This window comes from Hemicordylus capensis, chromosome 4, assembly GCF_027244095.1.
Source record: "Hemicordylus capensis ecotype Gifberg chromosome 4, rHemCap1.1.pri, whole genome shotgun sequence".
NCBI classification, from domain to species: domain Eukaryota; kingdom Metazoa; phylum Chordata; class Lepidosauria; order Squamata; family Cordylidae; genus Hemicordylus; species Hemicordylus capensis.
The window spans coordinates 110,013,688-110,037,457 of NC_069660.1; the positions used below are offsets into that span (position 1 = coordinate 110,013,688).

Sequence of the window (23,770 nt, forward strand, 5' to 3'; positions counted from 1 at the left end):
GTAGCCATGCAGTTTCATTATAAATGGAGACCACAATAAGCCTAACCCTCATGACAGTGGGTGGAAATAACATACTACTGATGTTTAATGAAACAACATTTACAAATGTTTAGATGGACAACCCACATGTCCTGTGATTTCATGGAATATATTACTGTTGCTTACCATTTTAATGCAGAATATCTTAAATATTGTTAGGTAACCCGACTCTTGCTAAAATTTGGTGCTGATGTGAACGTGAGTGGAGAAGTTGGGGATAGGCCCCTTCACTTAGCTTCTGCCAAAGGATTTCTCAACATTGCAAAGCTTTTGATGGAAGAGGGCAGCAAGGCAGATGGTAAGTTATTAGAAAAGCTACATTAAGTAACTGTTTAAATGACATTAAGAAACATTAACATTCTTGTTTATATGTAATAAGAGGCCTGCAACTTATAATTTGGCTTGTTACTTCAAATCAATATATGGACTTCAGTTTTCCTGATCTCTGTTGCTCCTGCTAAACATCCTCTGCCCATTTTCTTTGACTGAGGGGCATAACTATAACTGAACAAGGAAGGGGGACAAATATCCCTGGATCTCTGAGGGAGAGGGTTGTGTGCCAGCTGAGTGGCAGCTTGCTTTTCACTCTCCCCTGCATGTTTTTCAAAGAAGAAGGCAAGGAAGTAGGGGAAGGGGAAGGGGCCCATCTTAATTTTTGTCCTGTGGCCCACTCCAACCTTGCTAAGCTCCTGTTTTGACTTTTCAGGGGTGTTTGTTGGTTGCTTTTAAAGTCTCCTGCCTTCTTAGACCACTGCCTCTTTCCCTACATCCATTTGAGCTGCCCAGCCAATAGCAGTGACATCACGTTTGGTGCAACATGGCCAATAGCAGCTAGAAACCCATGACTTTGCAGCCCTATTCTGATGGTATTCTCAAGATGCTCTGTGTGAGGACAAGTGTTGAAAGTGGAGCCAGAAGTCTTATGTAGACCTGTCACTCATCCCTGACAGAATGCTGCTCACAGTTACAACAGCATTTGTCTAAAGAGGTGAATGCCATATCTGTGCCACAGACCTGCTTTCAAGGCTTATATTTGCATACAGGCTTATATTTGCATACATACATATATTTTGTTGCACACTGCCCAGAGATGCAGGTTTGGGGTGGTAAATAAATAAATAAATAAATAAATAAATAAATAAATAAATAAATAAATAAAATCTTTAGAATAATATCTGAATAAGGTTTGTAACTCAATGGAATATTGCCAGAAGCTTAACTATCACCACCACCACCAGATCCATGAGTGCAACCCAATATAGATGTTCCAATCTTATCTTTGTTTCTTTGAACTTTGAATATGTGTGTGTTTATCAGGGCAAGACAGTGAGGGTGGGGCTTTTAAAATCATTTATCTGTGTCTAGGGTCAACTATAAAAAATATTAAATGACGATGACATTGTTTACATAGTAGTTAAATGTATATGTCATTTGCAGATTAATTTAAGGGGGAACGCAGGTTTCTTTCCTAAGGAGCTCATAATCTAAATTTCAATAGTTGGAAAGACAACAGATTAAGAAGAACGGAAGAAGAGGCAAGTGTAACATGGAATTAATAGGAACAAAGGTAGGTTGTTGCATAGTGGGAGGGGCTTCACAGAAAAAGCTGCAAATTGAGGAGCAGGAAAGCTGGCAGTAAACTGGAAGGGAGCTGCAGGTATAACAGGCAACAAGGAAGAAGACTCTGGGGCAAATCCCTGTGATTGCTCTTCTACTGTAGGATGATTTTTGCAGTGAGGCCCGTATGGATCTTGCTGTTTGATTATAGGGCACAACGTTCACTTTCTCTATCATGGGGATGCAGTCATGCGAAACAGTTACCTGTTGCATGTTTGGCTGTCCTTGCAGCTGGTGAAGTCACAGGAGCCCTGCCATAAAAACAAGGCAATTGCAGCTCTGTATTCAACCACCTGCCACCCCCCACCCCCCGCAAGGATGTGGCCCACCTACCTAGTGGGACAGCCTGTCCCCCCATTCCTTCTCTCAGTCATGCAATGAAAAATGCATTGATCCATATGGCACTTATTTTTCTGCTTCCTCGATTTTCCACACATAGCCCAGAAGCACTGGCCTCTCAAACACTCAATCCTCACACCACTTGTTTCCACAGTATCCTTCTGCTAGTGCCACACTGAAATACAAGCTGCTGCACTCCCGTCCTGCTCACTAGTACCTGCCAGTATAAATTTAACATATTCTCTGTGAGTCATGAATGCATTACATACCTCCTACTCCCTCATTAAAAAAAACTGTAGGAAGCAGCATGACTCAGATTTGTAAGTAATTCTTTTTTCCACCAAGAGCCCTTGATATTTAAGACTTGATGTGTGTGCACCGAAGCAATATAATTATAATATCAGGTGAAGGGGAGAGAGAGAAGGTATATTCACTCACCATATAGGGCAGAAAGGGACTATTATTGGTTAGTTAATTTATTCCTAAAGAGGAGGAAATCAGGACACTGTTGCAGCTGATTTATTTTAAAATCTGTATCTTCTTCACTGGAAAAGAAAAAAGGGAAAGAGAGTGGGGGGAGGGAGAGGGAGAGAAAGCGAGAAAGCAAAGAACCTAGGAGCTGAAAATGTCTTACCCTCAAAGTAACACATTTTGAAACTTGAAATCTCCATGGCAACCAAGGACAGAGTTGCAAGCATTAAAGAAGGAAAATAATTCATTATTTACAATTAGCCAAAGCTGTTTTGAAAGCATTCTTCAAAATTCAACTACACATTGCCTCTGTACTATGACCTATTTGGTGTAAAATACTTTTACTGGTCAGCCATTTAGATCCAGTCCTTTAGGTCATGGAAGCAGAGCCAGAGGAGCCAGAGAGGAGAGCTGGTCTTGTGGTAGGAAGCATGACTTGTCCCCTTAGCTAAGTAGGGTCCACCCTGGTTGCATATGAATGGGAGACTAGAAGTGTGAGCACTGAAAGATACTCCTCTCAGGGATGGAGCCGTCTGGGAAGAGCATCTAGGTTCCAAGTTCCCTCCCTGGCTTCTCCAAGATAGGGCTGAGAGAGATTCCTGCCTGCAACCTTGGAGGAGCCGCTGCCAGTCTGTGAAGACAATACTAAGCTAGATAGACCAATGGTCTGACTCAGTATACAGCAGCTTCCTTTGTTCCTATTTTCCTATGTTCATGTGTCTGCTCGTGCTGAGCAGACACAGAGCTGGGTGCTTGTGGGGGAATCCCCCAATGAACCACACTTGTCACACAGTGCATTGTGAGATGTGTGAGGCCACAGCCTGCTTTCCTATCACACCCCGGACGCTTCTTGTGGGACTTGTGAATTCTGACTGAAAAATACTCCCTGGGTAGTTTTCCAGAGGTTGTTCTCTGGCCCCCTATGAACTGTTGATAATAGAGAGGTAGAGGGCAGGGCTGACTCCAGATTTCAGGAGGTCCTCATCAAATTGTTGTCGATGGCCCCTTTCCTACCTGGGTGGGTCCCAGGAGAATTGCTCCACCATACAAAAGCTATAGGGGAGTTCTGAGGGATGAGCAGTGAGCCCTTCTGAGGACCCTTGGCAGCTCCCCTAGAATACTGACCATGCCAGACCTGGTAGAGGGCACTCTTTTGAGGAAGATGGTCACATGGACCTTGAAAGGAGGAAGTGGGAAAGAGGGCTAAGAATGGTGAACCCTGCTAACATTGGCCAGGAGGACCTTAGCTCTCCCAGGGATGACTAGATAAAACACAAACTGCTGTTATAGTCAAGGCTGATTAATAAAAGAGAAGGAAAGGTTCAGCCTGTTCTGTAGGACCCAGTAACCAACTGTACCTTGTTCAGTGTGCCTTGGATAAAGCTTAGCAATGAGGGTAGGGACTGAGTTGAGCTGAGGAAAACTAATGTAGGGAGAGAGAGGAACCAAAACAGCCTGTGTTTTGGGCCAAGCCTTAAACAGTTAATCATCATTCCTTAAATATTCATGAATTGCATCTTACCAGTATAGTTAGTTTAATATTGGACTTGGCCTGCCTTCACCTTTGAAATAAAACTGGTGTATACATTTATATGCTTACTCAGAATTAAGGCCTAGTGAGTTCTAACCACAGCCATTTTGCTAGAAGTAAAGCCTAGTAAATTCAGGTCTGATGACAGCTTCTTTTAAAAACATGCATCATATCCTGACTGCCTTGAGTCTGATAGATCAAGGGTAAATGACAAGGGTAGGTCTACCCTTTCTGTGTCCTTGGTCTTGCCGACCTCTATTATGGGACATCTATGTGCAGGGAAAGTAAAGGCAGGAGGGGGTCATTTTAAATACAAACTGAAGAAGACGTAGCATGCTCCCTTGCTATCAGGATCAAAGATTTAGCAAAATGATCTGTCTCCTGCCCCATGCTTAATCCCTGTAAGTAATTTTAGGGATAGTGGGGTCCTCTAAAAACACTTAGGCATGAAAGGCCAAAGTGAAACATGGAAGAAATGAAGGGTTTGTCCCAAAGTTAAGTGCGGGGCCCTCCAGAGCTCCAAAGTGAGATGAAGACCCCTACAAAGCACCAAAGTGGTCTTTGAATCAAAGCCATACTGCTTTGCACGGTATTAATATCTTTCCCCAGGGAAGAAATGCCAAAGAAGAAGAGCCACCACTGAAAAACCCTTGTCTCTGATTTTCACCAACTAACTCTGCATCATAGATGGCCAGAGAGCAGGGCTTAAAAGGTTGATCTCAGGGCCTAAGTAAGTCTCAGGGCCTAAGTAAGTCCTATTTAGAGTATGTATCTTCATATTTATATATTGCCTCATTAAAATAAACCCAAGGTGCTATATGTCAAATATAAGCAGAATAAGGCAATATACTGTACAATAATGAAACCACAATTTAACATAGTAGCAAAAGTATCTCACAATATGCAAGAGAGATTAAGAAGATGGGTGTCCAATGCCAGTGTCCAGTGGCAATAACTGACTCTATCCATAGTTTTCATTTCTCAGCCAAGTGAGTTGTTCCATATTAGTTTCCTCTGTCCCGTCCCATGTGCTATGGAAGCTTTCCTCCAGAGAAGGCCCCTGTGCAGGGGCTTTCTGGGAAGGAGGGATGCTCACTTTTGTGGATGGGGAGAGCTTTGAGAGAGCAGCAATGGAATGATTCTCTTGGTCAAGAGAATTGTACTATCATAGCTTCATTTCTCCCATTCCACTACCAAGGTAAGAACTATTAGGAACCTTAGCAGTGGCCCATCCAGATAGAAGCAGGTTCGTGGAGGAAAGCTCACTGAAGTTCCTGCAAACTGCAGATCTGGAGCTATTGCAAATCTGGGGCTATCCCAAATCTGGAGCTATCCCTGGGGTAAAGATAGTCCTAAAGGTAGCAGGGAGGAAGTGCACAGGATTTGAGGGACAACAGATGTGACAGTAGCATCCCTGGGCCACGTTTTGCTGTTTCCTGCAATCAAACAGCTCTCGGGGCAGCCAGGGCTCAGTTAATACAATAGCTATTGTATTAAAATGTATACAACGAGGGTTTCTCCATTGCCGGATGGATGGATGGATGGATGCTATTTTCGCATCTGTTGTCCCTCAACATCAGATCAAAATAACTGCAATACCAATACTAATACTTATGATTAGTTTTAGTATTGTGGTTATTTTGATCTGGTGCTCAAGCTGCTACATATGCAAGACCATCTATCAAGCATCAGTCACATATCTTTAAGTGATATTTGCCACCATATAGGGCCATTTCTATAGCACAAATAATAAGCAGATAAACAGATTTTTTAATGAGCAGTTTGATTTAGAAAAAAGAAAACAGTAAAAAGACTTTTTTTAATATAATTGTTAAAGATGAATGGCTCACTCTAAGATCATGTTGTCTTTGAAGAGGACATTTAATGATTTTGCTATTTAGTGTTTAAAAATAAAAATTTACTTTTGGATCTATATGCAGAAGAAACCTGAGAAAGTGGGATGCGTACTGGAATTGCTAACCAAACAATATTATAGTTGTCTAACCAATACAATTCTGTTCCAACAGGCAACCAATACTGTTGTCTTCAGAACCTGCCGTGCTCCACGCCTATCCCATAAACCTCTGCCAATCTCCACCAACAAGATGTCAGTTTCTGGCCTTGTTCTATTTCTGACCTACCTAATTCTACCCTGGCTTCAGTCCTGCTCCATCAATTTCCATTCATAGCTCAAGCCTAGCCAATGGTAGCTCTGGGGGAGGGGCCAAGAAGAGCAAGCACCCTCTTGGACAAATAGTTTGACCCCTTCCTGCCCCCCATGTTAGATTCAGCAGTCTAACATGTGGGACACAGCTTGCCCTCCCAAAAATGCCATTTTCCCCTTCTGTGCCCCACCACTTCATATTTTTTCCCCTAGTACCATCATTGAGCCTAACCCATTAGATCCCCCTCTGGCACCATCAGGTTCTACTCTAGTTCTGTTGACTGTACATGCTGGCCCTGCCCAAAGATGCGATATTCTTGATATCAAGCCCCAAATTGTAATTCCCATCCTCCTTGATAACATTCCTTGCTTCCCAAGCAGCCCTGCTTCAATTACTCCCATTTCCCCTGGCAGCCACTGCTGTTCAGGGAGAAAAGGAGTTACTACAGCAGGACTCCATCTCCCACCAGAATCCCAAAATATAGCTGGGTCCAGATCCTCCTAGATGGTGTTTTACAGACTGCTAGACAAGCCATGATGAAAACAAGAGTCCTCATGTGTAGAGTAGTGATCAGGGTCTGCTCTGTAATAGAGTTTTATGAAAGGTAATTGTCCAGCCATTTAAAAAATAATAATATTCTACTTACTTTGATCATTGTGCTTGTAGTGCTGAACTGGAATGGAGAACACCTTTTATTAGCACTTTTCTCCCTTTTGTAAATTGTCCCTTTCCCTACAGCATTTCTTGGTGTGTGTGGTGGGGGGGGGGCTTAAAAGCTGTTCATGATTCAGGTGGGAGAATGATGGGATGCAGGAAGCATTGCTCTGACTCTGAAATTTGTTATCACAAATCTGATTGGCTGTGAAGTGTCATAAAGTCATCATGCTCAACATGTGATGCCTAACGGGCTAAGTGTGAAAGCAATGCAGCTTTGCCTTTCAGGGAATACTGTCCTCACTCTGAATTGGCTTTGTATGCCTGCACACAACAAAATATGCCTATGGGATGATGTCGTTGGCTGGCATTCCGATTACTTTTACCAGCAGAAGACCTATTGAAATTTAATAGTCCTTTAGAGTAACTCCTGAGTATACTGTTGAGTAACTTAGTCTGGATGTTAGCCACTGTTCCAATGAAGAAAGCAGTAAACAAAAATTCTGCCAAAGCAGCAGCTAATCAGTGAGCAGCTGATTACATGATATTTTTTAAGAGACGTGTCAGTCCCTCCAAAAGCCCTATACTCCCAAATATTTGCTGGTGAACATTTGGCACAATCCTAATTAAAATGAAAAACTTGAAAAAATATGTACAGTGGATACTTATATTTGGCACACTGGTGCAAATTTATTTTGCCTGTGGTGGTCAGAAGAATCAGCCTCTACTTTATTCATTTCCATCTATGACACATTTGACTGCTCTTATTTGCTACAAACAGCTGTCTCTTGAACCCCACATGGTATAAGTGGAGTGCACTATAATGTCACTGTTAAGATCAATATTGGATTTTGTAAAATCCATTATACAACAGCATGCTGTCTTATTCATACACAATAGGAATTCTCTCAAGTTAAGGTCAGATGCTGCCAGTGCTGTTTCATGTTTAAAATCTTTACCCATGTGGGGAGTCCAATAGCAAACTGGAATATTTCTTAAAAGATAGTTCTTCTTGTCCTCTTTTTTCTGTGTATCCTTGGGCATGTCACAGGCTTCTATTTGGACAGCACCTACTCAAAGTAGTTTCATGCTTGAGGTCATACTAGGTCGCATATCAGTGTCAGAAAGGCAGTAAAAGTGAGTCAAGCGGTTTTTACCTGCTATATTCTCTTCTCTCATCATTGGGCAGTGCACATCACAATAGCTTGAGTGAATGAGAGGAGAAGGGGAAAATTATATTTTTCAGTGCTTTGATGAACCAGTTTGCAGTTTGCAGTTGTGTGTAGGAAGCAGCATTAAAGTAACATGAGCCCCCAGTGCATATCAACATCACATGGGACTATACCCCACTCCTATGTTGATTAAAATGGACATAGTGAATGTCTGCTCTTAGACCCCCCCAAAATGTGACATTCTGCATGCAATGGGGGAAGTGATATGTATGAACCTAAGGTTCATATCTACATGCTACCATATGCAGTGCCCGCATGCTGAGGCAGTGTAAAATTCCCCCAGTATTTAATGTTGAAGTGCATAAGAATGAGGATTTTACAGTAGCAGGAACTGCTGAAATGTTTCCTTCTTCATACTTATTAAAGGCACAGAGCTCCTACTCTGAATAAAATTGTTTCTCTTGCCTTTTTGTAAAAAGCAAATGGTACTTCTTGACCTCACTTAGGATTTTTCCATTGTACAATAATTAAATACTAGGGATGTGCAAATCAATTCAAGTACAAATTGATTTGTACCCAATTCTAGCTGATTCAAGCAATTTGGAGACAGAACAAATCACCCCATGGTCCATTGGCTAGATTCGGGTCCAAATTGAATCATGCCAGATTCGATTCAAATTGAATCAAGATTTAAATTCCTCCTATTAATTCCCCCAGATTCCCAGCTTTCTTTAAAAAAAAAAAAAAAAAGCTAAGTTTTAGGGATTCATTATTAGAAAATGTTATTAGACACCAAAGAATCCAAACACTTGAAGAATAGTGATCACACATTTTGCTCCATAACTCCACTTCTACAAGGTCTAGAGCTTAGTTTTTTGAAAGAAAGAAAGAAAAAGAAAGAAAGGCGGGGCTCCATGTTAGAGTTAAGATAGGGTGACTTCAAATCCCCATTATTTCCTATGGTGGAAATATACAAAATCAGTAAAAACTAAATAAAATCATTAAAAATCAACCACGTGCCTCACTGCCTTGAAAACTGGGTGGTCGTTGGCACCCATGGGGACCTACCCACCACCCAAAATTGGTGCCCCTAGGAGATTTATAAGTGATTTATTTATGAGAGCCAGTGTGGTGAGGCTCTACCTCCCTCGCAGCTCAGGTAGAAGAGGAATGCTGCAAGTCCATCAAACAGCAGAGGAGGAGAAAAGAGGCCTTGAAGAATATATCAAGGACAGTGAAGAAGATGCACTTCAAATGGTCAAGAATGCGAAACTATTCAACACCAATGAAACAAAACAGGCCTACAAGAAAGAACAAGTCAAGAACCGAGCAGAAAAATGGAGAAGTAAGCCCCTGCATGGTCAATATTTACACAATATAAGTGGAAAATCAGACATCACCAAGACCTGGCAATGGCTTAAGAATGGCAACTTGAAGAAAGAAACAGAGGGTTTAAAGCTGGCTGCACAAGAAAAGGCAAGAAAAGGCACTAAGAACAAATGCAATAAGAGCCAAAGTCGAAAAATCCACAACAAACAGCAAGTGCCGCCTTTGTAAAGAAGAAGATGAAACCGTGGACCACCTAATCAGCTGTTGTAAAAAGATCGCACAGACTGACTACAAACAAAGGCATGACAAGGTAGCAGGGATGATAACACTGGAACATCTGCAAAAAATACAAACTACCTGTAGCCAAACATTGGTAGGACCATAAAATTGAAAAAGTTGAAGAAAATGAAGATGTAAAAATATTATGGGATTTCCGACTACAAACAGACAAACATCTGCCACACAGTACACCAGATATAACTGTAGTCAAGAAGAAAGAAAAACAAGTCAAAATAATCGACATAGCAATACCAGGGGATAGCAGAATAGAAGAAAAAGAAATAGAAAAAATCACCAAATACAAAGATCTACAAATTGAAATTGAAAGACTGTGGCAGAAAAAGACCAAAATAATCCCAGTGGTAATAGGCGCCCTGGGTGCAGTTCCAAAAGACCTTGAAGAGCACCTCAACACCATAGGGGCCACAGAAATCACCATCAGCCAATTACAAAAAGCAGCTTTACTGGGAACAGCCTATATTTTGCGACGATATCTATAACAACAGCAACAACACTGACAATAAAATTCTGGCATCCCAGGTCCTTGGGAAGGACTCGATGTCTGAATAAAACAAACCAGTCAATAACACCTGTCTGACTGTGTAAACAATAATAATAATAAATAAGAAGTCCAAATCAAAATCAAATCAAATCCAAAATCGAATCTGGGGTGATTCAGGGGGACATATTTGGATACAAAACATATCAGGGGTGATTTGATTTGGGCACAAATCAAATTAAAAAAATCAATTGTGCACATCCCTATTGGATACTGTATAATCTTCCATCTCTGTAGGGATACTCCTATATCCTGGGATTTTATTTATTTATTTATTCATTCATTCATTCATTCATTCATTCATTTTTATTTTTATACCTCCCAAAACTTGTCTCTGGGTCTTTTAAAACAAAATCAGAAAAGTTAAAACATTAATTAAAACAGATAAATGACAACAAAGAAATTAAAACATTGGTTAAAATAAATGACAGCAAAAAGTTAAAACATTACAACAATTTAAAACCTTAAAACAATACTTTAAAACAAAGCTAAAACTAATAAAATGGTATTTAATTAAATGTCTGGGTGAACAAATGTTTCTTTGAAGATTTTTTTAAAATTGTCAGTTAAAGTTAATGCCTGCACCCTATACAGTATCTATCTGACATATAACTCCAGTAAAGAAACAAACTGCAAGCATGGCTGTTTCATTTTTGACTGAAGCTCCCTCACAAAGACCACATTCTCACGTAACGCAGAACCACAGTTGAATGGGCCAGCGATTCTGAAGATGTTACATCTGAATGCGGGCAGATGGGGTTAGGTGCGGCGATGGGTCCGAAGGTTCAGTTTTGGAACTCCAATCTGAACCCTCGGGTTGTAGTGAGTCTCATCACCACAACCTGAGGTTCTAGGCAGCTTGTGGTGCATCTGAATTTTGAACCACAGGCTGCCTCCCCTGGAACCAGAGTTGAGGGAGGAAGCTCCTTCCTCAACTCCAGTATGATTGGCTATGTGGGCTGTCCTTCACTCAAGAAGGAAGCCCACAAAGCCAGATCCCCCTCCTCTCTGCAGTCTTGCTGACTGCAGACTGCTTTCCAGTACATCCAAATTCAGACAGGAGAGCTGGGAAGGGAGGGTGAGTGGCATTGGGTCCGCAGTTCAGTGTTACATGAGAATGTGGGCTTTGAGTACCAGTGTTTGGATTGCTTTTCTTTTTCACATTTGGGGGTTTGGGAGTTTTATGCCCTTTGAAAAGCTTGAGCAAATATAAAAATATGATAACAGCTCTTTAATATAGCTGAAATCATAACAGATACTACTGCCTTTATCAGCTTAACCCAAGCCTTCAGTGCCAGAAAGATCTTACAGTGTTAAACCTCACAATCCAGCAAGTTTCCACTGGGTGGATCCAAGCCATAAAATATTTCCTATGTTGACACTGGCATTTTTCATTATGCCCAGAAGACTTTAAGGAGCCACTTTAGACACTGGAAGTGTAACTGTGCTTCTGAAGATCCATCAGAAAGCATGATATGGACAGGCATCAAGAGCAGGCTCACACTGAATGCTTTAATAGCTTTCAGATTATGAAGGCATTTGTGCTGGTTGCCTGGTTTGCATCTGACAAAAAGGGTTTCAGCTAGGGATTTGCAAAACGTATCCTTTCATTTCCATAGAGTTTGGCTGCGTGTTTTATTTGTTTTGCCCCATAGATTGTCTGGAATATCCTTGAGAAACAATGACTCACATGTTCTGCAGCTGTACAGTGATGGAAGAAGGGCCTGCAGGTCTGAAGGAAACCTTCATCATTCCTGCACGGAAGGTGTCTTGCACAGCAGACCAGCATGAAGGGGGCATGGGGAGTGATTTTTTGGGGGAAAGGCAAAAATCTTTTCTATTTGCATAAATCCATTGCTGAGCATCATTCTGCCCTCAGGAGCAGATTTGTGAAGGGATACTGAAGGTGTCCTGTAGATCTGCAGCCCTTCTTCCATCACCAAAAAAGCTGTGCATCATGCCAGCCAATCAGCACAAGCTGAATGAATGTCAGAATGGATATGCTGTCCATTTCTTTCGATAGGATTGTATTCAGATTTCTTAAAAGTCGAACTAGTTTCCACAAGACTTCACATATCCAGGCAGCAATATTCCCCACTCCAAGCAAACAGTAAATCTGATAGAACTGGACAAAGGGTTCAGGAAAATTGTCTACTGAAGCAGAGCTAGAATATCTGTGTTGGAAATCTAACTTGCCAGTCTTCTGGCAGCTGAGGTTCCAGGGGCAGTGATCTATTTATCCAGGGAAGAGGGTAGAAAGAAGGAGGGAACATGGGTTAATAGAGAAAAAGAATGGGAGGGAAGGACACCAAAATATATGGGGCTGAGCTATCAATACTAACTGAGAATTCAGGGGTAGGATATAAAATCCATAAATAAATAAAATAATGGAGGCTTTAAAAAAACAAAAACCCTTAATGATTACTCAGTCCCAAGCCAATTTACTTTTACTAATCATGCCTGACACTTATTTTTCTTTATCCCATTCATACAATAGAGTCTATTGAATAGACCCTAGCCAAGTTTTCCATTATGCAGTCAGGTAAGCACAGCAGTGAGAAATATTATTGATCCTGTCCCATAGTCCTTGTCTGATTTCCTCCAGGTGATTTTTGCACTAGGAATATTATGTAGAATATGCTGCTAAAATCGAAACCTATTATAAATGAATTATAAACTTCATATTTTTGCTCATCTGCTTCATTTTTCATATAAGCAAATATGTCAAAGACTGGAGGTTTTCAAACGTGCATCTGGGATTCTGCTTGCCAACTGAAATAAGGCATGAATCCAGCAAAGGACTGTGGGCAAAACTCCAAATCCTTTGATGCACACTCATTGCCAGATTACTGCCATAGGTTTTTTTAAACAGCAGTAACACTACTGAGGCCTTGTTATTTCAACCAGAACATTTGGTAGGATTAGCTGATTTTAAGAAATAGTTTAACTATATTTGTTTTACTTATTTCTTGTTCTTTTCCCTTCTATACTTATACTCTTGGTAACTAAGGCAACTGATTTTACAGGTATCAAGATACAAGAACTATCCCAATACACTTCTTTAATAATTCTCTCTAGCACAGTTCTGATTCTGAAATACATCCTTTCATTAATGATGGAGCACATGCAGGATTGTATGACGCAATGGCATGAACCCACACTGCCACTAATAAGAAATGGTTTCATATTAGTCTCAGTAAGGCCTTTGCATCCCATGCCAATATGGTTTTCATGCAGAATCCTATGCAAGAGGAAAATATAAAGGCCAATCTTTCTTCCAAAGGACCCTATTAATGATATCTAGTTTTCAAACTTGAGGGGCAATCCTGAGAAAATTATGCAATTGAGAACTTAAGGCCTGTTGGTTTCAGTGGGGCCTACACATGCTAAACTTTCACTGGCTTGAATCCAATGTCCACAAAAATCCTTGCTGGCGGAGAAAAACTTTATGAAATATTCATTAAAAACACAAAAGGCAGAATCCAGTCTGTCCTCATAAGCCGCACTAAAATAAATCAGAATGGCTTTAGTTCCATTAATTTTAATGGGACTTGGTCATTACTGGATCCTGCCAAGGGGCAGGAAGAATGTGTTTCAAGCAATGCGGTTTATCAGGATAATACTTTTCAAAAAGGGCTCTACAAACTCTGCTTACCAATGTCGTGTGTCCCATGGCAATTGTGAGAATTAAACAGCTCATTAGGGATGTGCGAACCGGTTCGGATCCGAACCGGTTCGGGTCCGAACCGGTTCCGGTTCGGAGGTTTGGATCGAACCGAACCACCCCTGGTTCGGTTCGAATCCGAACCGAACTGGGGGTGGTTCGTTTCGAACCGGTTCGGACCGGTTCGGATCGGTTCGGAAAGCTGAAAATTGGTCAGATGGTAGCTGGCACCCAGGGGTACCTGTCACCCAAACCCCAAAGCAATCGGACACTCGTACGATTTTTTATGAATTTTTGAAAAATATTTTTATTTTTCTCTCATAGGATATAATGGGACCCGAACCAGGCCATTATTTCTTATTGTGGAGCACTCATGGGTGCCAACAACCATGCAAACCCTGAAGCAATCAGACACCCCTATGATTTTTTATGAATATTTGAAATATTTTTAATTATTTTTCTCATTGAGTATAATGGGACCTGAACCAGTCCATATCCCCTGTTGTGGAGGACCTAGGAGCACAAAAGCAGGGTGGGTGGTAGACAGGCATGGGTGCCTACCACCCAAAAAATCTCAAGGAAATTGGACACTCCTCTGATTATTGGTGAATTGTTAAGTGTTTTTGAATTCCTCATAGAGAATAATTAGGATTGCAGCAAATGTATAGCTTCACGTCGGGGGGAAAGGGGTGTCGTAGAGTGCAGTGTGGTGGGTGGTAGTTCCTAGGGTGGGCAAGGAAGCTATCAGAATTATTTGAAAGGAATTGGGCAAAGAGGTGATTTTTAAGTGATTTTTGAAGTTTACGCGTCTTTAAGGTTTTTCCTCATAATAAGTTATAATGGAGCTTTCAGCAGCCCTATAAGTGCACATGGGGGTGCTGGGGTGGCCCAGAGCAAGTGGTGGTGTAGTGCACATAGGGTGCCAACCACCCCCATGGGTTTCTAACCCATGGGGTACAGGGATCTCTGGTAGGGGCACCCCCATGGGTACAGGGTTCTCTTGTTTCTGAGGTATTGAGTGTGGATTCTATGATAGCAAATGAGATTTTCAATGAGACACCATCAATCCACTCTAATATGCTATCATAGAATCCACACTCCGCCTCCTGCTTCTTCTCTGTGTGTGTGCTTAGTAGGGGTGTGCAATTTGGGATTTCGGGTGATTTGGCTCGGACCCAAACCGAATCACCCCTGTTCTGTTTTGTGCCCAAATCTGGGTCACCCGAATCACCCTTGATTTGGTTCGGATTCGGATTTAATCCGAATCCGAATCCGAATCGATTCGGGGGGGTAAAAAGGGGCCCAGGGGCAAAATTTTGGGGTGGGGTGGTAGTGCCCAATGGGTAGAGTCTACCACCCCAATTTCAGGGGGATTGGGCAAAGGGCTGATTTTTGGTGAATTTTTAAAGTTTTAGTGGCTTTGGGGCAGTTCGGGGGCATAGCATGGGATCTGGGCAAAAGGAGTGGGGTGGGGTGGTAGTGCCTAATGGGTGCAGGCGACCACCCCAATTTCAGGGGGATTGGGCAAAGGGCTGATTTTTGGCAAATTTCTGAAAATTTCATATCTTTGGGGCATATTGGGGCATATTGGGGCAGAAAGTGGGGCCTGGGGCAGAATAGTGGGGTGTGATGGTAGTGCCTAATGGGTGGAGGCTACCACCCCAATTTCAGGGGGTTTGGACAAAGGGGTGATTTTTTGAGAATTTTTGAAGTTTTAGTGACTTTGGGGCAGTTTGGGGGCAGAAAGTGGATCTGCCCCAAAATAGTGGGGTGGGGTGGTAGTGCCTAATGGGTGGAGGCTACCACCCCAATTTCAGGGGGATTGGGCAGAGGGCTGATTTTTTGAGAATTTTTGAAGTTTGGGTGTCTTTGGGGCAGATTGGGGGCAGAAAGTGGATCTGCCCCAAAGGAGTGGGCTGGGCTGGTAGATAGTGCCTAATGGGTGGAGGCTACCACCCATCCCCAATTTAAGAGTGATTGGGCAGAGGGGTGAATTATGGTGAATTTATTTGTATGAGGTTTGTCTTCATAAGGTGAAGTGTGCTAAATTGATTACTTCCTCATATTATTCATAGTAAAGGAAAGTGTGAAAAAGTGAAAGTGGGGTCATGAGAGTTGTTTAATTGAAAAATATCTCATTTGCTATGATAGAATGAGAATTCACACCTTTTCTATTCACCAAAAATCAGAGGAAGGTCCAATCGACTTGAAATTTGGGTGGCAGGTAGAACAAAAGGTCCCCTTTCAAACCAGCTATTTTTTGAGATCCGAACCAGTTCGGTTCGGATCCGAACCGGTTCGGATCCGAACCAAACCGGGGGGGTGGTTCGGCAAAACCAAAACCGAACCACCCTGGTCCGGTTCGGACCCGGTTCGGATCCGAACCGAACCGGGAGAACCGGTTTTATGCACATCCCTACAGCTCATTAACGAGGTAACCAGTTACCCTTCCCCCCACCCAAGGATTGATTTCAATCAATTGTTTTTCCTGTCGCCATTCAAAGGTTGAACCAATAAGGAGGGGGTAATCCCACCACAGCCATTAAAAGCCAGCCCAAGGTCATGGAGTCATGTGCATAGAGTGGGGAACCACTGCTGTCCCACCCCACACTGGCTAGGCCAGGCCAGAGTTTAGCTGCTCCTGGCCTAAGTGAATCATGGAGGAATCGTCTGATTCTCCCCTTTGCACCAGGAGCAATCTGCCTGAGGACCCTAATAAAGATAGAATGACAGAACTACTGGCTGCCTGCTCACACGAAAGCTAGGTAGTAGTTTATTGTGTTTCCTGACTTGTTTTGCTTCCCCCCCCCCTTATTGCTGGGACTCATTGAAGCGATCCTCACCGCTGCAGGAGGCTCCCGCCGTCTGCGGGGAGAAGGCCTGAAAGCACTTACCTCCCCGCAGATTATCACTGCCTCCTCTCTGGGCGGCTAGATCAGCCTCCCACACGATTGCTGGCTCTGACACGGAGCCGTCAGGGAAAGCAGGGATCGGGGGCCGTGCGGTCCCTGGAAGTCTCATGATGCCCTGCACGAGTGTGCGGGGCATCCTGGAGAGACCCCCGAGCCCAGGAGGTGCTTACAGGCTTCCCTACAGGGGTCTGTCTGTGTGTTGCTGTGGCGCAGCGCTGTGTTGTGGCAGCACACAATCTACCAAACAGGGTTAGCAGAGAGCTTGCTCCACTAACCTCGTTAAAGGGGAAGGGTGGTTTTGCCGGTTTGCTGCTGGGAGCCACGTAGCTCCCATGGCAGCAGATGACTGGGGAAATCGGGCTAGGCTCCCTTAGCCCGATTTCCTCTGGCTGTGAGAACAGCTTCATTGTGTTCTGAGCACAGCAAAGGCAAAGTAACCTTGAAAAAAGAAACAGTGGAGGCCTAAAACACATTGCCTAGCCCCACATAATACTGCAGGCTCATCTCCACACCCTAATAGAGATGACTTGAGTTTGAGATGCCTCTGCGACACACTGCATCCTACCTTGAGGCTGCAGGTGACCTATAGCCCTCCAACTAGTAGCCGATGATAGACCTCTCCTCCATGAAGTTATCGAAACCCCTCTTAAAGCTATCCAGGTTGTTGGCTGTCACCACATCTCGTGGCAGAGAATTCCACAAGTTGATTATGCATTGTGTGAAAAAGTACTTCTGTTTGTTGGTCCTGAATTTCCTGCCAATCAATTTCATGGGATGACCCCTGGTTCTAGTGTTATGTGTGAGAGAGACGAATTTCTCTCTATCCACTTTCTAAACACCATGCATGATTTTATAGACTTCTATCATGTCTCCCCACAGTCATCTTTTTCCTAAACTAAATAGCCCCAGGTGTTGCTTGCTACCATAAGGAAGGTGCTCTAGGCCCCTGATCATCTTGGTTGCCCTCTTCTGCACCTTTTCCAGTTCTACAATGACCTGTTTAAGATGTGGTGACCAGAATTGTACGCAGTAATCCAGGTATGACTGCACCATAGTTGTCTATAAGGGCATTATATTAGCAGTTTTATTTTCAACCCCCTTCCTAATGAACCCTAGAATGGAATTGGCCTTTTTCACAGCTGCCACACATTGAGTCAACAAGTCAACACTTTCAATGAGCTGTCCACCATGACCCCAAGATCCCTCTTCTGGTCAGTCACCGATAGCTCAGATCCCATCAGTGTATACTTGAAGTTGGAGTTTTTCATCCCAATGTGCATCACCTTACACTTGCCAACACTGAACCACATTTACCATTTTGTTGTCCACTCTCCCAGTTTGGAGACATCCTTTTGGAGCACCTCACAATCCGTTTTGGATTTCATTACCTGAAGGAGTTTGGTATCATCTGCAAATTTGGCCACCTCGCTGCTTACCCCTACTTCTAGATCATTTATGAATAAATTAAATAAATAAATAAATCCCAGTACAGATCCCTGGGGGACCCCACTTCTTACTTCTCTTCATTGTAAAAACTCTCAATTTATACCTACCCTCTGTTTCCTGACTTTCAACCATTAGCAGTCCACACATATACTTGTCCCCTTATCCCATGACTGCTAAGTTTCCTCAGGAGTCTTTGATGTATGTATGTATTTGTTTATTTCGGCCCAAGGCCAGCATCAGGAGTCTTTGATGAGGAACCCTGTCGAAAGCTTTTTGGAAGTCCAGATATAGTATGTCAACTGGATCACCTTGATCTACAAACTTGATGACACTCTCGAAGAACTCCAAAAGGGTTGTGAGGCAAGATTTACCTTTATGGAAGCCATGCTGGTTCTCTCCCAGCAGGGCTTGTTATTCTATGTGCTTTACAATTCTATCCTTGAGGATGCTTTCCATCAATTTGCCGGAAACGGACATTAAGCTATCCGGCCTGTAATTTCCCAGATCACCCCTGGATCCCTTTTTGAAAATCGGTGTTACATTTGCTACTTTCCTGTCCTCTGGTAAAGAGCCGGGCAAAGAATGCCCCTCCATGATGGGTCTTGTGGTAGCAAGCCTGACATATCCCCTTAGCTAAGCAGGGTCCACCCTGGTTGCATATCAATGGCAGACTTGATCTATGAGCTCTGTAAGATATTCCCCTTAGGGAGGAGCAGAAGGTTCCAAGTTCCCTCTCTGGCATCTCCAAGATAGGGCTGAGAGAGATTCCTACCTGTAACCTTGGAGAAGCCACTGCCAGTCTGTATAGAAAATTCTGAGCTAGATGGACCTATGGTCTGACTCAGTATACATCAGCTTCTTATATTCCTGTGATATCCTGTGACCACTAAGACTGAGCAAGAGAGCTCTCTGAAGACATTAACATATAACAGCGATAATCTCTCTGTCTGCCCCTAAGTCCAAGTTCCATGATCATAGTGATTTTTTTTTAATTGTTACATTTTAAATGTCCAGGAATGGCCCAGAGTCTTTGACCACCTGAGGTGAGGTGTCGAATGCCACTTTGCCTCACTCTGGTCAGGGTGTGCCCTGCCCATTTTAGATTTTAAAGGCAGAGGTTTCTAGCCCTGTATCCCTTTCAAAGCCTACAAATCCCCCCTCCCCCACAAAAAAAATTGGGATGGAGTGGGAGTTTACCAGCAGTCTCCTCTTCTCAAACCCAACCCATTTTAAGGATGAGGATTTGGAGTTCCTCTCTGACAATTACAAGCTTTGAAAGGAGGGCAAGTTGAGGATGCAGATTTCTAGCAGCCTCCTCTCCTCACCTTGCTACCTTATAAAGACTATAAGGTTGAATTGGGAGCTCCCAACCAGATCCTTGCAGGCTTTGAACAAAGCATGGGACACAGAGGGGATTGCCAGAAGCTGCCTCTCCTCACCTCATTTGTGAGGAGGACTACAAGGATCAGATCAGATCCAGGACCAGCCTACCAATGATCTAAGCAGGAGAAGCAGCAGTGGTGACCTTGTCATTGGTGCCAGATTGCTTAAGGGCCTCACAGTCCAGTTAGCCAGTGAAGCAGCTCACAGAGATGGGGGTCGGGCACCCTCTCCACCTCCATGAAGCCATCTGAGGTAGCAGTCTCACCAGGACTCATTAGTAGGCTGGCCCAGCGGATGTGAAATTTTACCTCAAAATTTTACATCCTATCGTCTTAGATGGCATCTCTTTATTTTGGTTTTGGTTGCTGTCTCATCAGCTGTCAACTGTTAAAGACTATATGCTACTTTTGAGTGTCATCTGTCAAATACTGACAAGCATCAAATATTTTATTCATCAGAGATCATCCAGTGAATATTTCTCAATATTTTGAGAAGAAAATTTGAAGATTTTTGGCTAGCAAGTTTATTTTTTATCCTGCTTTTATCCACTTCTCCTTGTGCTCATGTTCACCTTTATCATTTTCATGATTCAAATAATAGCCTTTTCTATTTGACATTGCTCTTGGTACCTTGTTCTACTATCAACATTCAATAAGAGCATTAATGTATTTTAAAATTAGTCTGGATTTTCTATTCCACAGAACATTACTTCTTGATACTGAAACTTTCCTTTCTCATTCATTTGTAATAACTCAGGTGCTTGTTTCCTTTTAAGCCCTTCTTTTTGAATCATACGTTTGCACTGCACTGTTAATAAGCTGGCAGAAAGATTTCTTTGGAAAGGTCATTGATTCAGCAATGCTTTCTTATTTTTCTTGACTGAAAAAAACCCCCACCATAACATTCAATAAATGTTGCCTCAGCAAGACCTGATTACAATCTGAGCAATTACAAGGAAGTGGCATCAAGGAACAGCTTTGGATTATAAATCCTTTACCAGTTGGCCATGATATGCGAGAGCCTGAATGCTATGGTGGCTCTAGTAGATGGCAGAAAATCTCATGCAGAAATTTCTGCTCAGCTGTGAAACTCATTGGGTAGCCTCAGCAAATCATTATTTCTCAGGCTTTGTAATTAGGGCCATTGCCATATGGGGTCCTCCTAAAGGGCACCACTCCTTTCAGGAAGAATCACGTTTCTTTGCTGGAACTTCAGGTTTAAAAAAGTAAGCCTGCAGCCCTTTTACTTTTTTAGATAAGCAAAGCGTGCTTACAAGATTCTACACAAAACTCATTAAGCTGTATACTTGCCCTCAAATTCCACTCACTGTACTACCTGTAGGCAACAAATGCAAAAGTGATAGATATTGGCTTAACTGAAGGATGCTAGACATATATTTACCTTTTAGAAAATTAAATTGTATTTTATTAGTTTTTAATAAATCAAATCATTTTTATTAGACTATTTGTATTTAGATTCTGGCTGTCCTGCATTGATTATGTCTCACTCTCTGTATCTTTGCATCCACTCTTTACAAAATTTCTAAATATAGGCATGGACCTCACAAGCTACAATGAATATACCTTTAAATATATTATGTAGCTTTTCTTCTATTAAGGATTCAAGGTGGTATACATGGGGTACCCATATATTGGCTGTTATCATATCCCATCCCTAACATTGTGCCACAGCATCCTATGACTGCTGTGAAGTCCTGAGAGTATCTTGAGGCTGCTCAGAATGAATGGAGTGCAAATGACTATTTTCCCCACTGCAGCAAATGGGTAAAAAAGTGGAAGTGCTGCTAGTGCCACCACTTGTACTGAGCAACCCGGCCACTGCCTTAGGATTCCTCAGCAGCCCTGGTGACATTAAAGTGGTAGAAGGCTGCACATTATGTCAACCAATGTCTCCTATCTTTGTTTGCTGTATAATGTACCTCAGACCCTGCACTGGGATCTTCCAGTCTGAGATCCAAGGAGCAAGGGTGGGGTAAAAACAAAACACGTTCACATGTGCAGGGACAGGGAGAAGATGGAGGCTGATATAGTTTCCCTTTCACCCTGTGGACAAGTGAAAGCTCTTTCTATTTGTGCATAGATCTTTATTGGTGAGAGCCCTTTACACCTCATGAAAAGTCACTCTGGAGGGTCCTCTCTGGGCATGGCTTTATGGATGTGCAGGCTGCTGCTGATAGAAGGGCAGGTGAGAAGTCCCTAATGCAGATATGGTAAAGAGAGTCTCTTGGATCCCGTAGTAACCTTGCTGGTTTCAAGATAGTCTTATATAAATCTATGTAGGATAGCTTGTGATTTTGCTGTTCTGGTGCCATTAGAATTATAGGGAGCACCTCTGGAGCAGCAGGAGCAGCCACAGCTAGAGATGGGATATTATAAGTGCTGGTTCTGGGCCCAGTACTGTTGCCTTCGTGGAGATTTTAGAGATGGGTTTTGTTCAAACACTCAGAATGTGCTGTATGTTGGGTCTAGAAGAGGTTCTTCTCCAGTACAGATTCACAAGTAAATCATGACTTTGGTTTGAATAACGCTTTATTCAGACATTAAATAAGAGAACATTACTTTACTGTCTTATCTACTTTCGCCCTGCTTGGCATAACCTGCTCGTTAGCATGTTGCTGTTTTTGGTGAAAGGAAGGGAGGGGAGCAAGGTGGTTCATTCTAAGTTTAGAGTGACCTTGGAGTTAACTCACTGTGATTAACTCTAGAGTCTACTTAGCTGGAATCCCCTGCCTAGGAGAGAGAGGGGGGTGGGTCTAATCCCCATTCCAATTTGCTTTGTTTGCATCGAAATCTAGGAGTTACTAGCCCACTACCAGCTAAGTGACTTGGCCCCATGTGTACTTTAAACTGAGACCTCACATTGTGGTGCAGCTCCTGAACATATCCAAAGTGCAATTTCCACACCTGGAGATGCAGTTGCAAACAGGGAGGCTCCTGGGTACCAGATAGAATAAGCACGGCTGGTAACAATGTGCTTGAACATACTGTGTTGAAAAACACTTAGGTCTTAAGTGTGAATGTGTTCTGCCTACATCAGCAGTGTGTGGCTTGGTTCACTTGACTGAGTCAACTCAGAGCTCTGGAAGAACATTCTGATTTTGGCATCTTAGAGGCTGGCTTGAGCTTGATCCCGGGGAAGCAGTGGATGGATGGCCCTGCCTCATGGGAGAGGAGAATTCATCTAGATGGCCATTTGGACACTCCCAGCTCTCTCTTCCTCTAATGGTGATCTTGTGATGTGAACTCATCCATGAGGGCAAAGTTTGCTTTAAATATGACCAGCTAAATGTCTTCTCTTTCTGTTTCTATGACAGTGAATGCTCAAGACAATGAAGATCATGTGCCTCTCCACTTCTGCTCTAGATTTGGACATCATGACATAGTAAAGTTCTTGCTCCAAAGTAATTTTGAAGTCCAGCCTCATGTGGTTAATATTTATGGAGACACACCTTTGCACCTGTGAGTAATGAGCAGTATGGCTCGTTTCTTCTCAACTTGTACTGGCATCCAACCTTCCTTATTAGTAAAAAATCATGGCTGACATTTTTCTCCCCAGTGCTTGCTACAATGGAAAGTTTGAAGTTGTGCAGGAATTAATTCAGCTGTCCGGGACAGAAAGTCTCACTAAGGAAAATATATTCAGTGAGACTGCCTTTCACAGGTAGGCCACTTTATATGTCTGTGCCTATCTATCTATCTATCTATCTATCTATCTATCTATCTATCTATCTATCTATCTATCTATCATCTGATTGTAGAAGCTTGCAGGACTGAACTGTCACTGGGAGACATTGTAGGCCTAGCCAGAGCTACAGAGCAGGAAAAGATGGATACAAATAGAACAATTATTCTTAAAGACAAAGGAAGTAATTTGTACAAACCAGAGAGACACAAAGAGGAAAGTACAACAAAATGGCAATAGCTATGGGGAGTGAGTATCCAGAAGTCTGCACAAAGCTATTTCTGAGAGTTCAATCTATATTTCAATGCCATGAATAAACCATATTAAATGGAACATGACAGCTTCTTGGTTTCTGGTTGGATTAGAATACCACTATTCCCATTAGGACTCTCTTTGCAGGTTTGCATTCCAGTGGCATCATTGGGGTGTGTGTGTGTGAAGAGGGGTACAGAAGGGGCAAAGTGCATTTCTGGGTGGGCAAGCTGTGTCCCACATGTTAGTTTTCTGA

At 42.6% G+C, this 23,770-nt stretch overlaps 1 protein-coding gene across 2 annotated transcripts in view; it reads left to right on the forward strand.

The window, feature by feature from the left end:
* Positions 1-23,770, forward strand: part of TNNI3K (TNNI3 interacting kinase) — a 292,390-nt gene that overhangs the window by 74,620 nt on the left and 194,000 nt on the right. For both annotated transcript variants that reach the window (XM_053243152.1, XM_053243153.1), the window contains exons 7-9: positions 199-337; positions 22,895-23,039; positions 23,137-23,241. In XM_053243152.1, the coding sequence (XP_053099127.1) occupies positions 199-337; positions 22,895-23,039; positions 23,137-23,241 (389 nt within the window). The remainder of the gene's footprint in view (positions 1-198; positions 338-22,894; positions 23,040-23,136; positions 23,242-23,770) is intronic.